Genomic DNA, 16582 nt, shown 5'->3' with positions numbered 1-16582 from the left:
GAAACAGGTTTGGTTCTTTCCAATAAACCAAGGGAGTTAAGGAAGAAAACAAAAAACACAAAACAAAATATATATATGCCCATGCTTATTTTTCTTATCCTTGAAGAAAATGCATTTATTATGATATGGTATCTAATTTGTAAGTCGCTGTGCTTCCACAAGATTCCTTAGTATGTGTTTATTATCAAGTCCTGACCTAGAGGAGCATACATATTAAAAAAATAATAATAAAAAAAAGCTTTTGAAAAATGGAGAGGGAAGCCATTATTAGTAATGTAGGACTTTTTAAAATGTCAACTTACATTCTTGTTGGACTATTTCATTCTTGTACTAGTGCTGTACTAGCGTTCTTAAATGTTTTAAAAAAGGAAGGAAAAAAGAGAGATTGATTGATTCTGGTATCCATGACCTGATTTAAGACTTCAAAAATTCTTTCAAGGTGTGCTTTTCATTAATAATTAAATCTTGCTTATTCCAGGAGCCCATTTTCCCATTTATGGATTATATATGCTTTTGTAGACATTCATTTTCCCCTACGGTCCTTACAAGTCTTTTCACCTATCCTTAATAAAAAACAAAAACAAAAAAAAGTGAAAACGTAAATAAAACATAAACCAGTAAATATGCTCTTTTAGCAAGTCTCACTGAAATTAGGGATGGAGATAGTATAGTGATATATAGATTTTTAAATTTCTGCATTTCATTTTTCTATACTAAGACTACCCCCCACCTTTACTACTAGTACATAAGCAACCTATCTTCTAAATATGATTTATACTAACATTTGTAGTAGCAATAAGAAAATAGATTGAAATGTAATGTTCTCCCAAATAGTAGCTAGTCTAATCAGATATATTAATCTCCATTTATTCCCTTCAGATTAAAAAAGTGTCATGTATTTGTTTTCATAGCTTACTAAAGAACTACAAATTATTCAAAATGCAGGAGTTACTTTTTAAAGACAAATTATATCTCCCTCTCCAAGAGGACTGTATGAATTACCAATTTGTGGCATTTCCTTTCATTTCAAATTAAGAGTTGAGCTGTAAAAGCCAGTGAAAACCAGGGTGCTCACCTCACCTGAAGTCTGACAACTGCGCCAACACTATACTAATTAAAACTAAAGGTTTAAACAAATGAAAAACAACAACAACAACAACAAAGGTTTGGTAGTAACCACCTTAGGTGAAGGCTTTCTTCATGCCTTTGAAGATGTGAGTCCTACCACATGGAGGGTTCTCTTCTAGCTAGTACACTCCAAAGCTTCTTTAATACATGCTTTGTGAATTCTTCACAGCTCCCTTCTCTGTAAATAGCACTATGCAAACTGTGTCTACTACACTGTGCTTACCATGTAATTATTTTTTTTACTTGTCTTTCTATCCTCTACCCTAGTCAAAATTGAGCTTGAAAGGAGGGATTTTGTCAAAGTCACCTTTGACTACTCTATACCTCATCTATGTGTGGCACGTAGCATAAAATCACTCAATAATTTTGAATGAAGAAAATGCGAAAAACTCTCAATGAATTGTCTTTGAATGTCAAAATCTTCTTAATGACATTAACACAGTAGGAATAAGAAATGTTTATTCTATAAATAAGGGACAAGGATAAATAGCATCTGTCCTGACATGATTTTTCAGTTTTCCTTACTGCCCCTAGTTGTTCTTGTCAAGGACTTTCACTCAGGATGTCTCTCTAAATAAAAACTAATTCAGCTTGGTTTTTTGGGTTTTTTTTTTTTTAAAGAAATAATATTTTACTACTAAATGCCATTTCCTCTTCACAGAATCTAATCTTTTATGCAGACAGCAATAATATATATGCAAGGTATAATAGGTGTCGAGACCTAGAATAAAACAAAGCACAAACCAATTTCCAGACTGAAATCAGTTTTTTAACATTACCAAAGATGAGAGCAGGGATGGAAAGAATAGGTAGCACTGCAAATAATTCCAAACTAATAAATAAGTTCAAAAGAAGTAATAATTTTGGTTGTAGAATATATCATGTGATTATAAAATATAAATGAGTATTTCAACAAGGACATTTTCAGAATATCAAAAAGACAAATCTTTGTCAGCAGTGGATTCTAGCAACATGATCAGTGTGTGAAAATACTGTGTCTTCTCTTTTTGCCTTCCCATTAATTACTCTCCTTTTATTACTTAGTTTCATGTTTGTTCCATTTGTTTGGCCAGAGAGCTTGATTTATATACTTTACAATAAGAGAAGCCAATCTTTTGGTATTTTTTGATATGTGCCGTAAGTTCTCTTTTTAGTTGCATTTCTCAAATATTATGATCTTATGTTTATCTATGATAAAATAATATATTTATGCAAAAGAAAGATCTTATTCTAAAGTATGAGAAAGATTTAAGGTTTTTAAGTTAAAAATCTATGCTACAGCAAATCTATGTACATAGTAAATATAGCAAGGGTTTCTAAGAGTCACGACATTTTCTGAATGAGCAACAATCTAGATTGACAATTTTAAAAAATGAAGAACAGCATCTAGCATATATACCAAATCTTTAAACTTTACTACTTATAAAAACACTTTACACAACTATTCATACCGCAAAATTATTTTATTGTTGGAGCCTAAGAATTTCTTAATCAATTAAAATTGACTCAGAAGTGAAATTCAACTAAAATTTTGTAACATCATATTTCAAACACTAAGCTTTCCCCACTGTTACTGTCATTATTTCAATGTTCAAGTATTACTTTGAAGATCAATGAGAACATCCAAATCTACTGAAACACAAAATTTTCTCAGTTAAAACTAATAATGTGATTTATTTTATTACTATGAAATCCAATAAATCTTAAAAAGTAAGTAGCACAGTAGAAAGTACTGTAGTTTTTACTCATCAGAGCTAAACTACCAGCTGAAGATTTCTTGTCAACGTTGTAAAATCAGATTAATTTAACTAGAATATAATGCAATAGGAAGGCTTTTATTTAAGTTTCTATTTACCGAATGTGATTTATTCAAAAGCAGATATAAAATAATAAAATTCTAGGACATGAATTACTTCAGAGACAGGAATATCTCATTACAGACAAGAGAAACACAGTAAAGTTCCATAAAGTTAAAAAAAAAAAAAAAAGGTTAAAGAAAAGAAAAAAACAGTGCAAAACTATTAAAGAGGATGGTATATATTACTAAACAAAGGCAATTTGAATCCTTACCTTTGGGCTGCTGTTTTTACTAGTGATATCTGTGCATTAGCATGATGAAAACGTCTACCATGAACTACAGTTCCAGAACATATTGATGCATTTTGTGCGTTTTCACTGCAGATGCAAGAGACAAAAAGTAATCTGAACAGAGGAGAATCACATACATATATGCAAAATAAATCTGAACATACATATATACACATAAAAATCTTCACACTAAAAACTATATATCAACTCAATTGACCATATTAAATTGTCCATTAGAAATTTTCCACTTTTCTGAATTTGTCTCTGGAATGTTTCCAATACAATTCATGAAAGAAGATACAGAGTAAAAGAACACTAGAATAGAAATTAGGAATCCGGGGCAACCCTGGCAGCTCAGCAGTTTAGTGCCATCTTCAGCCCAGGGAGTGATCCTGGAGACCAGGGATCGAGTCCCACATCAGCCTCCCTACATGGAGCCTGCTTCTCCCTCTGCCTGTGTCTCTGCCTCTCTCTCTCTCTCTCCCCCTCTCTGTGTTTCTCATGAGTAAATAAATTAAAATCTTTAAAAAAAAAGAAAGAAAGAAATCAGGAATCCTAAATGAATGTTTTGCACTATAAAATACCTTATAAATTAATTCTGGCATTTTCTTCTTCTCTATTAGGGACTATCCATATAAAAAGCTTTTAAACCATAATATTACAAAATTTTCTTAAATGCCAAAATAAAAATCAAATGTACGAATTATAAAAAAAGTGGAGTCTCTAATTCTACTTCTTCAAAGTTGACATTTTTAAAAAATGAAGAACAGCATATGACTTCAAAGTTACTTAGCCTTTATGTACCCCAGTTTTCTATCTATATATTGACAAAATTAAAATGAAACAGGGATTTTCAACCCTATTTTTGGGAGATGTAAAGCCCAATCATACCAGTAAAAGTAGCTCCCTATGACTACCACTAAGGAAAGGTGGGATGTATTTAGAAGAGAAGAGGAATAAGAAATCTTAAAAAAAAAAAAAAAAAAAAATCCCTTATGAGACAATTCTGATTATGTATCCTCTAAAGGAGACAGAACCAGTCTACCTCCAGTGCCTTCTATTCCTAATACTATGACCAAGATTTTACTAACTATATGAGAGCAAGCTTATCTTATGAAATCCTATTCTATTGAAACTTTTCTTGAAATATTTTTATTCAGAACCAAGAAATCACTGCAATCAACCTTTTTTTTTTTTTTTTTTTTTTTTGGAATGCAATCAACCTTAATCCCAAGATTCAAAGCAAAAAATCCACACCCTGAAGCAATTCTACCTCTTGGCTAATAAAGTGAAAAGAAAAGGTATAGGTTGGGTCAACTGCCCACAAAAGTAGTTAATTTTTTATGTCAAACCTTTTCTTTTCTATAGAAATGTGTAGTGAAGTGCCTATACCTCAATTTCTTATTGTTGCTCAACATGTTAAGCCCAATGGGGTTGCCTTTCAAAGGTTTTAAATTTTCAGCCTTGTTTCGTCTTGCACATGTCTTCCAGGGATCACCAGAACTGGTAGAAACAATTTCAGACTGACGATTTAACTGTAAAAAGATCCATAAACATTGAAGACTCAATAAACACTATAATACGATTATTTGAAAACCTATTTTTTTAAAAAGCTGTAACAACTGTACCAGCCATTGGAGATGGGAGAGAGGGATGACACTGGCATGAATTTAAGGAAAATTCAACTGCAATACTTTTTTTTTCCTAAGGATAACACAAATATGTAGGAATATTCATTGCACCAGACATTCAATAAAAGCTTTCAGACTCATTGAGACAAAAGTCTTCAGTTCTTAGTGATAATTTACCCAAAACGACACTTTAAAAATCATTATTTTCGAAGCTTTATTTTGAAGCAATAGTCAAATATTTTATTTTTCATTCATTTATAAAATATAGTCACAAGAAGACAGGAACATGGCTCCCCCCCCCCAAATGATCTCTACAGAAACCTAACAGTTCCCCTAAAAAAAAAAAAAAAAACTCCCACAAAAAAGATCTCCTGAGTACAGAGTTCATTGTGCCAACACCATTCTTATTTTAAGCATATCAACATTATAAAATTCCAAAAAAAGACCTATTTTGATACAGTGCTTATCATTTTCTCCTCCTTGAGACATTTCTTTACTTCCTAATCTTTTATAGCCATGGGCTTCAGACTGCTCCACTTCTGGTAATGGCAGATTAGGTAATGAAGATCAATTTCCTTCTACTATCTGAAAACTAGGAAAAAAGCTAGACAAAAGACACATTAAAAATATATGTGTTTGAGACATCTGAGGGCTCTGAAAGCAATGAAGAATTAGGAATTAAGATTAGGAACAAGAGGGATCCCTGGGTGGCGCAGCGGTTTGGCGCCTGCCTTTGGCCCAGGGCGCGATCCTGGAGACCCGGGATCAAATCCCACGTCAGGCTCCTGTTGCATGGAGCCTGCTTCTCCCTCTGCCTATGTCTCTGCCTCTCTCTCTCTCTCTCTCTCTGTGACTATCATAAATAAATAAAACTTAAAAAAAAAAATAGTTTCTTTTTAAAAAAAAAAAAAAAAAGATTAGGAACAAGGAACTCAGGGATCTGAGCTCAGATTTATATTTTCCCCTGAGGCATCTATTGATTCCAGAAGATGTAGTTGAGAGGCTAAGCTGAACTTTCAACAGAGAGCTAGAAAGACAAAAAGTAGAGATGAAGATCCACCATCTATGAAGGGCTTTGTAAGCCCTCAAAATATTGATCAGAATTATATCCTATGAAAAAAAAATTATATCCTATGAATAACAGCCTTCATATAGATTGAAACACAGCTTCTAATCAACTCGACCCTCAGTTCAATTAAGGCAGTTCTCAAATATTTAGTATAAATCAGAATTACCTCAATGATTTGTTAAATTGTTGTGTCAAATCTTTACAGTTTATTCTTATTAGGTCTGGGATGGGCCTAATAATGTGCATTTCTAGTGAGTATCAGTGATGCTGATATTGCCAATCAGAGACCATACCTGGAGAACCACTGAATTAAGGTGATCTGAGACTGAGATTATTAAGGCTCCTAGTACTAGACAAAAGTAAATACATATCCACTCCAGAAATAAGTAATTTTCTAGGCCTCAAATTATCCCTTTGACTTTTCATATGCAATAGTTACCATTAATAGCAAGCTCAAAGAAATTAGGCAATGTGATCAAAACCAAGAGAAACAACTGATAACAGGAAAAAAAAAACCATTGGGGATAAAGATATTGGAATTATCACTCTCTTCCATTTATAAACAAAGTACAATCACTTTTGCATTGGGGACCCTTTTTCACAGGAAATAACAGCGTTACCATGGAAAGATAACAATTTCAGAATCTACAAACTTGTCTTTCTAGCTAGGTAACTTTCCTTGTAATCATGAGATTATTTCATGCATTAACCAAAATATACACAAATTGCTGAGCCGTTGAATGAGCAGATAGGTCAGGATTCAGTAACCAATAGTTCTCACTCAATTAGAAATACATGTATCTTCTCTTAGAAAGCTCATAAATTGGGGCACCTGGGTGGCTCAGCTGGTTAAGCACTGGACTCCAGATTTTGGCTCAGGTCATGATCTCATGGGTTGTGAGACTGAGCCCCGTATCTGGCTCCATGCTCAGCGGGGAGTCTGCTTGAGAGTTCCTCCTTCTACCACTCCCCCCCCCCCCCGCAATTAATATATTAAGAAAAAAGAAGCTCCATAAATCCATAAATTACTTTATCATAAACTGGTTATTAAGATGCTTTAGCTGAGAAAACTTAGGCCTATCCAGTTATTGTGACCTAGGCCCACTCCCATGTTATTTTGAAAAAAAAAAAAAAAAAATGCCCTAAATCAACGAATGGTTGTCAAAGTGTGGTTCGCTAGACCAACACAACCAGCATCCTTTTGGAACACTTTAAAATGCAAATTAGCAAGCCCCTCTCCAGATCTAAATTAGAAACTTTCAAAATGGGTTTCAGCAATCTTTTTATTGGTGATTCTGATGTACACTAACATGGAAAAGCTGCTGTTTCGGATAACTTTGATACATATCCTGTTAAGAATCTCAGAAGTATGGAAAATTGATCAGTATCACTCATCACCAGGGAAATATAAATCAAAACCACAATGAGATACCACCTCACACCTGTCAGAATGACTAAAATTAACTTAGGAAACAACAGCTGTTGGCAAGGATGCAGAGAAAGGAGAACCCTTTTTGCACTATTTTTGGGAATGAAAACTGGTGCAAAAAAGAGAAAGAAAAGAAAAAAGAAAAAAAAGAAAAGAAAAGAAAAGAAAAGAAAAGAAAAGAAAAGAAAAGAAAAGAAAAGAAAAGAAAAGAAAACTGGTGCAGCACTCTGGAGAACTATCTGGAGGTTCCTCAAAAAGTTAAAAATAAGGGCACTTGGGTGGCTCAGTCAGTTAAGCATCTGCCTTTGGCTCAGGTCATGATCCCGGGGTCCTGGGATCAAGCCCCACATCAGGCTCCCTTTTCAGTGGGGAATCTGCTTCTCCCTCTACCCTTAACCCCACTCGTATGCTCACTCTTTCTCTCTCAAATAAAAATAAAATCTTTTTGAAAAAAAAAGTTAAAAATAGAACTACCCTACAACCCAGCAATTGCACTACTATCCAAAGGATACAAAAATGCTGATTTGAAGGGGCACATGCACCCCAATGTTTATAGCAATACTGTCAACAATAGCCAAATTACGGAAAGGGCCCAAATGTTAGACAGATGAATGGTTAAGATGTGGTGTATATATATAAAATGGAATAGAGCCATGAAAAAGAATGAACCCTTGCCATTTGCAACAGTGTGGATGGAACTAGAATATATTACACTTAGTGAAATAAGTCAGAGAAAGACAAATACTGTATGATTTCACTAACAGGTGGATTTTAAGAAATAAAACAGTTAAACATAGGAGAAGGGAAAGAAAATAAGATAAAAACAGAGACAGAGGTAAACCATAAGAGACTAGTAACTACAGAGAACAAACTGAGGGTTGCTGGAAGGGAAGAGAATGGGGGAGGATGTACTAAGTGGGTGATGGGCATTAAGGAGGGCATTTGTTGGGATGAGCACTGGGTGTTACAGGTAAGCAATGAATCACTAAATTCTACTCCTGAAACCAATACTATGCTATATGTTAACAAATGTGAGTTTAAATAAGAATTAAAATATAAAATAAATAAGAAATTAAGATCAATAAAGTAATGCATGGCAAATGGCAAACAACTGCCACACTTGAACTTCTTATTCAGAGAGCTTAATAAAGAAGGCATTCTAGCTAACATAACAGAAAGTGTATTTGATGATGTTCTCAAAATGAAATACAATAGTAAATTTTATATAACACTTGTTACTCAGAGTGTTGTAAAGTAGATAGCACAGCATCAAAATACAAGTGAATGAAAGTATTTCACCAAAAGTCCAATCATTTTGATCAAATTTCATAGCCTTTTGATGCCATGATACAACTACAAAATTTAGACTATTTCAAAGGCTGCATGTGGGGAAACCTGGGTGGCTCAGTGAATGAGCATCTGCCTTGGACCCAGGGCATGATCCCAGGATCTGATATCAAGTCCCACATCAGGCTCCCTGTGTTAAATGATTAGACACTTAAAATGATTAGACTTTAAAGGCATTTTCTTAAAAACAAAATGTATATCGAAACAAAAAAGAATTAGACACTATGGAAAAAACAAAATTTTCAAAGAGAACCAACAGAAGTTCTACAAATGATAAATGTCTTTTTTTTTTTTTTTCTTAAGGGGCACCTGGGTCACTCAGTCAGTTAAGCATCTGACTCTTGATCTCCACTCAGGTCTTAATCCCAGGATCATGAGTTAAAGCCCCAGGATGGACTCCATGCTGGGTATGGAGCCTACTTTAAAAAAATAACTAAATAATAAAAACATTTTTTAAAAGAAAAAAGATGAACCCAACAAAAATAAGTAGATTAGACAAAGCTAAAGACAAAATTTAGTGAATTAGAAGACAGAGTGAAGGAAATTACCTAGATACGGTATAGGGATGATTTTGTTCTTTGCCATTTATCTTTTATCCTTTTTTATATAAACTACAGGTTAGGGGTAGCTTAGTGGGTCAGTGGTTGAGCGTCTGCCTGTGGCTCCAGTTGTGATCCTAGGATCCTGCGACTGAGTCCCTGCAGGGAGCCTGCTTCTCCCTCTGCCTATGTCTCTCACGAATAAATAAGTAAAATCTTGGTAATATCCACAGATACAATGACTAAAATATTTTCACAACTAATGAAAGACATGTATCCTTTCTCTAAAGAGGCACAATGAAACTAGAGAAGCCAAAGGCAAAAGGATTATTCTATGAAAGAAAAGGCGAAGAATACTAAGACATTTTTAATCAAAATAAAGGCTTTCTCCTAATTCCATTATCATTTGAGAAGAGGAGCTATATTAGTTTAAACCAATGATCCATAGGGACCTATATATTACCTACAAGCCATTAAAAATCCAGAAATACATAACCCCTTAGGATATACAAAGACTTTCTAAATGGCAAACAGGCATGGATAATTTTAAGGCAATTAAATCCTAAGCCCTCAATCTCCATTTTTACAATTTCTTAACACTGATTTACTTTAAAACCCATCTGTAAAAAAAGGCATCATACAGTATCTCCCTTCCCAACAGACCTTTATCTGTTCTACAAAAGAAAGACATAAGTCTCACCTATTGCATTAGAATCTAAAAATCTCCAAAAAGGAACAATTGGAAATACTGGAATCTCTTTTGGCACAAAAAATGATAGTAGGTCTTCATATCTTTCCCTCTTTTATAAATATTTTGTTAAATATGCTTCTAACCATAGGTTAGAAACTAGATATTCTACACCAAAGTTATATTTCCTTAATTTCACTGCAAAATGAAAAGCAAAAGTGATAAAAATTTGCATTTACTGGCTTTGTATATTCTATTCCAATTATAATCAAGAAAAGCATTGACCCAAGGAGAAAATCAAGTGAGAACACCTCAAAGAAAGCATAAGTTTTTAAAATGAGACTGAAATCTGCTGTGCCTTATTACAACCAAGTAACAAACTCAGGTCAAAACCAAGGCCATATTTTCTACCTGAAGTGAAATGAAATGGCTATCATGAAGATACAAACTAACATGTATACTTGAAGTGAAAACTGAAAACAAACATTTACAGATAAATAGTATATCTGATTTAATTGATTGGCAGGACCATATGGACTGGCCTTGTCAAATAAAGTATAAATAGGTATTTTCCACAGAGTATATGAACAAAATATGCAGTTCCATATTAAAAAAATACACAAAACAAAAATTACAAAATATTTCACAAAAAAATATGATATTGGCAAAGGCAATATCCTGAAGTTAACAAGATTTCAATTTTTAAAATTATTTCTCAAGTATCTAGTTTTAGAGACGCCTGAGTGCCTCAGTGGTTGAGCATCTGCCTTCGGCTCAGGGTGTGATCCTGGGATCCAGGATTGAGTCCCACACATTGGGCTCCTTACACGGAGCCTGCTTCTCCCTCTGCTTGTGTCTCTGCCTCTCTCTGTGTCTCTCATGAATAAATAAATAAAATCTTTAAAAAAAAAGAAAGTATCTAGTTTTAAAAAAAGGAATCTAAAAGTAGCAAGCATAATAATTGGCTACTTGTTAAATTTGATAAAGCCTTTTTAGTATACCAAATTCAGAAGTGCAATAACTCTAATGATTGGATCACAAATTATTTTTACCTTTTAAATATTAAGTTGCTATGTGATTTTTGGCATTTAATTCAAAAGAAAAGAACTGAAGGATAATGCTATAACAAAATTCTATTCTTCTCCTAAGAGGCACAGTTAGCTAAGTAGCAGACTCTAGGTTTTGGCTCAGGTTGTGATCTCAAGGTTTGGGGATCAAGCCCTAGGCTACCAGTGGAGTCTGCTTAAGAATCTCTCTATCTCTCCCTCTCCCTCTGCTCCTCCCCACTCCACACTCAATTGCGCATGTGCACTCTCTCTCTGTAATAAACCTTAAAAAAGAAAAAGAAGAAAACTGCTACTGAAAGTTTTATTCTAGCAATAAGTAATACTTGTTCATGGATATGTGAACCAAATGAATAAAGAAGAAAAACATCAGCACTACTCATCTTAAGAAATACATTTCCAATATAATTTTTTTTAAAGATTTTATTTATTCACGAGAGACACGGGGGGGGGGGGGGGGGGGACACAGACACAGGCAGAGGGAGAAGCAGGCTCCATGCAGGGAGCCCGACATGGGACTTGATCCCGGGTCTCCAGGATCACACCCTGGGCTGAAGGCAGCACCAAACCGCTGAGCCACTTGGGCTGCCCTCCAATATAATTTTACATAATAGATTCAATGATTACAAATACCTGTAATATATTTTTGAATCTTTAATAAATTATAAGGATAATTCCATCCAGTAAAAAAATACTTAGAACCATGTAGTGACAATTATTTAATGTTAAATTTCAATAAATATGTATCTATTTAATGTTAAATTTCAATAAATACATATCTCTCAAAAAAGAGATGGTACATGTATTTTTAAAATAGATGATGCTGAGTATCAAATTAGAATTACCTTTAGAGATAACTGGATACACATAAACATAATTTAAGTTTTATTTTAAAATATCCCCACTTACATCCTTAAAAACGTATAAGGCATTTTAAAAAAAATTAAGGGCATCTTCAAGGAAAAAAAAAAACACATAAATTGAAAACCAATGTCACAGAAGTTAGTAACTGAAAACATCCTTTATTTTCCCTGCAAACTACATTATATTTTTGTAGAACTTGAAGAACACCTAACAGCAGCACTCTAAGCAATCAAGATGTTAAAATAAAAGCTAGAGAAAAATGTAATGTGAAAAACCTTGTGGTTTTTAGTGTAACTTTATAAATGAAAATTTTAGAGTACTAAGAGAAAAACTTCAAATTCTATAAATTCTTTAATTACAACAAAGTAGAGATGTTATGGGAGAAAAAAAAAACAAAGAGATTGGCGGAGATTAAACTTAAAAGTCACTAAAATATTATTCAACGGTAAGCATAAGAAATATGTGAAGAGGGTGCTATGTCAGATGGGTAAAAATTCAAGTTTGACCACACACTTCTCAAGGTTACAAAGAAATATATTATTAGTGGGAATGGCAAATGGTAATTTCCATGAATGAGGCATTTAGCAATAACTAGAAAAATTACATGTAAATTTACCCTCTGTAATAGCAACTGCAATTCTAGGAATCTATCCCAAAATATACTATAAAGACATGAAAAGACATAAGCATGAGGCTGGCTGGCTTGCTTGTTTGCTTTATTTATTTATTTAGGCATAAGGCATTATTAAAGCACTATTTATAATAGCAAAAGACTGGGAAAGACCTCTGCTCATCACTAGGGAGCCAACTAAATATCTACTGTTCATTCTACTCACTGGAATACTATGTAACAACAAAAGAGATAATATAGATTTCTAAGTACTTTGCTAGTGGAGTGATCCACAGACCAAACTGCTAAAGTAAAACAATCAAGGTAATAAGCAGTGTGGATAGTTTCTCTGAGAAGGGTTGTATATTCCATTAAAAATGAAAGAAAAGAACAATGAAAGGCTAAATCCATGTGATTTTTTTTTTTAAGTTGCCCATTAGTGAAAGAGAAAAGGATAGAGGGAATCAAAATAAAACCTAGATTTCTCTAATAAAACTTCTTTTGTAAATAGGACTTTGGAATCATGTATTTCTTGTGTAATTATAAAACAACTTATTGTGTAATTATAAAACAACTTAAATCATTTCAATTGATTTAAAAACACAGTAATTTAGAGGCGCCTTGTCTGGTTCAGTCCGAGGAGATGAACCTGGGGTGTAAATTCAAGCCCCAGGTTGGGTGGAAAGATCACTTAAAATAAATAAAAAATATTTTAAAAATTCACTTTAAATAAAACCACAGGGGATCCCTGGGTGGCTCAGCGGTTTAATGCCTGCCTTCAGCACAGGGCGTAATCCTGGAGTCCCGGGATCGAGTCCCACATCAGGCTCCCTGTATGGAGCCTGCTTCTCCCTCTCCCTGTGTCTTTGCGCCTCTCTCTCTCTCTCTCTCATGAATAAATAAAATCTTAAAAATAAAAAATAAAATAAAAAATTTTAAAAAACCCAAGTAATTTAAACACACATTCCTGGTGGGCTATATACCTGGTGGTGCCACCAAAAACTAACAAGCAAACAGAAGGAAAAAAATTTAAATTACTTTATTAGCAATTATATTTGTATTGGTATTGTGAAACTATTTATCTACTAGGACAAAACAAATAAGCAACTAAGTTAACATCATTAGGAGCAAAGAAACTAAACCCAGAACCCATAAAAGGAAAACAATTTTGATAAATTTGACAACATAAGAAAATATGTTCTCCAAAGCAATAATCGCCAAAAGCAAAGACAAAAGACTAGTGGGAAAAAACTCGTTTAAAATATTAGCAGATAGTATCACAGCAAGGGGCCAATTTCTCCAACACTTTGTATTTATTCAAACCTAGGAAACCATTGTAAGATTCAAATCATTGTAAATACTAATGTGCAAAAGAAATTTTTCTAATTAAACCATGTCATGCCATTATTATAAGATGCATCTAGACAGATTTCAGAGTTGTCAAAAATGTGTGCCTGGGCTCAACATAAAAAGAATTCCTATCAATCATAATATTCTAAAGACTAAATAGAAAAATAGGCAAAGGATATTAAATACTATCCAAAAGGAAATAAAGGACTACACATATGAAAACATTCAACCTCATTTATAGTAAAAGAAATGAAAATTAAGACTACACCAATATACAATTTTTTGCTGACAAAGCTCAAAAGATCAATAACTGTGACAACTGTGTGGGAAAACAGGCATACTCAGACATTGCTGGTAAAAGCGTAAATCAGGTATAACAAAATTAGAAATGTACATGTCTTGATACAGCAGCTCTATTGTTAGGAATTCATCCTACAGATTTGCTAGTATTTATGCAAAATCACCCATACTGAAGGTGACTTAACTATTTCAGGGTGAAAAGAAAAGGGGGACAACACCATAAATATCCTTCAATATGGTGGTATTGGACAAGAACAATACATCATACAATGGAATACTATACACCCAGGGAAAAGAACAAGGGTGTTTTTAATGGACTCATGGTCTCTAATAATTTTTTTTAAAAAAATTTTTAAAGACTAAATAGCATGTACAGTATGCTACTAACTGTGTTAATATAAGAGGGCAGGGCAAAAAATATATATTTTCTTCATAATGCATAAAATCTCTGATGAAATAAACAGGAAACTGGGAACACACTAGCCTCTGGGGTGGGTAAGTGGGTGGTTGGGAATTTCAATTAAAAAAATGGAAAAATCTTCATTTGCAATATTAGCTTTTAGTATATAACCTAAAAAATTTACCAAAAAAAGTCAGAAAAGCAACACTTGCCTTTTTTCCTTTTGAGGTCTCGGAATCCTCATCTTCATCTACACTGAGTAGATTTGCCTCGCTACAGAGAAAATAAGGGAGGAGGGGTAAATCTTAAGTGACAATTACAACTCACACATTAAATTCAGAAGTATATTTATTGTCTTTGTTTACCAAATTCAGGGATCTGCAAACTTTTTCTATAAAAAGCCAGAGATTAAATTAGGCTCTGTAGACTATACAGTCTCTCTACTAATACTCTACTATTTTAGTAGGAAAGTAGCCACAGATCATATGTATGGCTGTATTCCAATAAAACTATTAACAAAAGCCAATGGTGGGCCAGACTAGGCCAGTGGGCCATGGTCTGTTGACCCCTGCTAAAAACATAATTTTTGTTCCCTTAACAGTAGATTTCACATATAGTCACTCACTTTTCCTGTCTTGGATTTAAAATTAGAGGAAAAGAACAGCGAAACAAAATAGAGAAAAAATGGTAAGAAAACCTTAACTAATGTAAAAAAAAAAAAAAAAAAGTAATTCCAATGATGTTACCACAGTAAAAGTTACTTTCACAAATCTTAGAAATATCAACACTTTAGAATACTTGAGATTCTAAAAGATCAGACTAATATATCTATTAATAGTTCAATTTATCCTCAAGATATTACAAAAGCTGAAGCTCCTAAGGATCCTCTTATAATGAGCAAGAGTATAATTCATAAATGAAATATACAGAACAGGTAACACCTTAAAATACAAATTTACATAATAATGACAAATCTAACAAAGAAAGCTAAAATACATTCTTCTAAAGACAACTCTGCTATTTTAGTAAATCCTAGCTATTTATAATAAAAATATAAAATGTTCCATTACTGTCTACACATACCCCAACTGTTTTAGTACTAAAAATTCTCCTTCCAAACATTTTACAAAATGTTTAAAAGGTGACCTACTTCCCACTTAATTTCAGATTTAATTCCAATTTTTCAAAAAGAAATACTAAGGGTCTATAATAAAAAAAATATTTAAAATTTTAAAAGTCAGAAATAAAAAAAACAAGAGAAAGACAACCATAAAACACCAATTTTATCTGAAAACAGTTCAAAGCTCTCCTTCAAATAAAAGTTCACTTCAATTCAAAATCTGATAGGTGAAGGTACATAAAAATGGTAAGGAACGGAGCTATTGCCCAGACAGAAGTGAAGCACCCACAATATTTACCCAATATACTCTGATTTCTTATGTAATAATTTTTTAAAATTCTTATAGGTTTGGTAGAACTATATGTATTTATAAATAATGTATGTATCTGTGTATATATAATGTATATATATATATTTGTGTATTTCTGAATATGTGCTAGCCAGTGGAAAACCAGATTAATAGATCATGGCACCTAATAGCAATGGTGAATTGGTAATACAAATCTCATGATATGCAAAAGGCTCTATTAAAACTATCATTTAAATTTTACAATGCAGACATTTCAAGCACACAAAGTATAATAAGTAATTCGTTTAACATCTGCTTGGGTCAACATCTGTGTTTATCATTTAATATTGTTTCTGCTTTCTCTGGTGGTAACGTGATCTAAGATGGAAGGGCAACTGTTAAGAAAGATACTATAGAACTTAAACTTCCACGCAAAATTCAGAGGTTTTCAAATCAGTGCCTGAACAGAATGTCATCTTTAAAAAAATTTTCTTTAACTGAAAATCTTCAATAGTCAATTTTAAATTGTATGCTTATATGTATTACATGCACATACTAACACATTTCAAAAAATTGAAAATGTAACAGCAAAATTACTTAATAAAAAACCCCTGCATTTTCTTTCCTTCATGTTATGTAATAAACGTTTTATTTATTTATTTATTT

At 33.1% G+C, this 16582-nt stretch overlaps 1 protein-coding gene across 11 annotated transcripts in view; it reads right to left on the bottom strand.

Annotated features, from left to right (window-relative positions):
* The window catches only part of SENP6 (SUMO specific peptidase 6), a 118375-nt gene that overhangs the window by 76497 nt on the left and 25296 nt on the right, over positions 1–16582 (bottom strand). For 8 of the 11 annotated variants that reach the window (XM_038554559.1, XM_038554548.1, XM_038554552.1 and 5 more), the window contains 3 exons: positions 14720–14780; positions 4609–4751; positions 3199–3303 (listed from right to left, as the gene is read on the bottom strand). In XM_038554559.1, the coding sequence (XP_038410487.1) occupies positions 3199–3303; positions 4609–4751; positions 14720–14780 (309 nt within the window). Of the gene's footprint in view, positions 1–3198; positions 3304–4608; positions 4752–14719; positions 14781–16582 lie in introns of those variants that run through there. The other 3 variants (XM_038554555.1, XM_038554556.1, XM_038554557.1) reach the window with 1 other exon arrangement.

The sequence above is a fragment of the Canis lupus genome, chromosome 12, assembly GCF_011100685.1.
Source record: "Canis lupus familiaris isolate Mischka breed German Shepherd chromosome 12, alternate assembly UU_Cfam_GSD_1.0, whole genome shotgun sequence".
Taxonomy (NCBI): Eukaryota; Metazoa; Chordata; class Mammalia; order Carnivora; family Canidae; genus Canis; species Canis lupus.
Note: the sequence above shows the minus strand (reverse complement) of the source record. Positions and strands in the feature narration are given on the sequence as shown.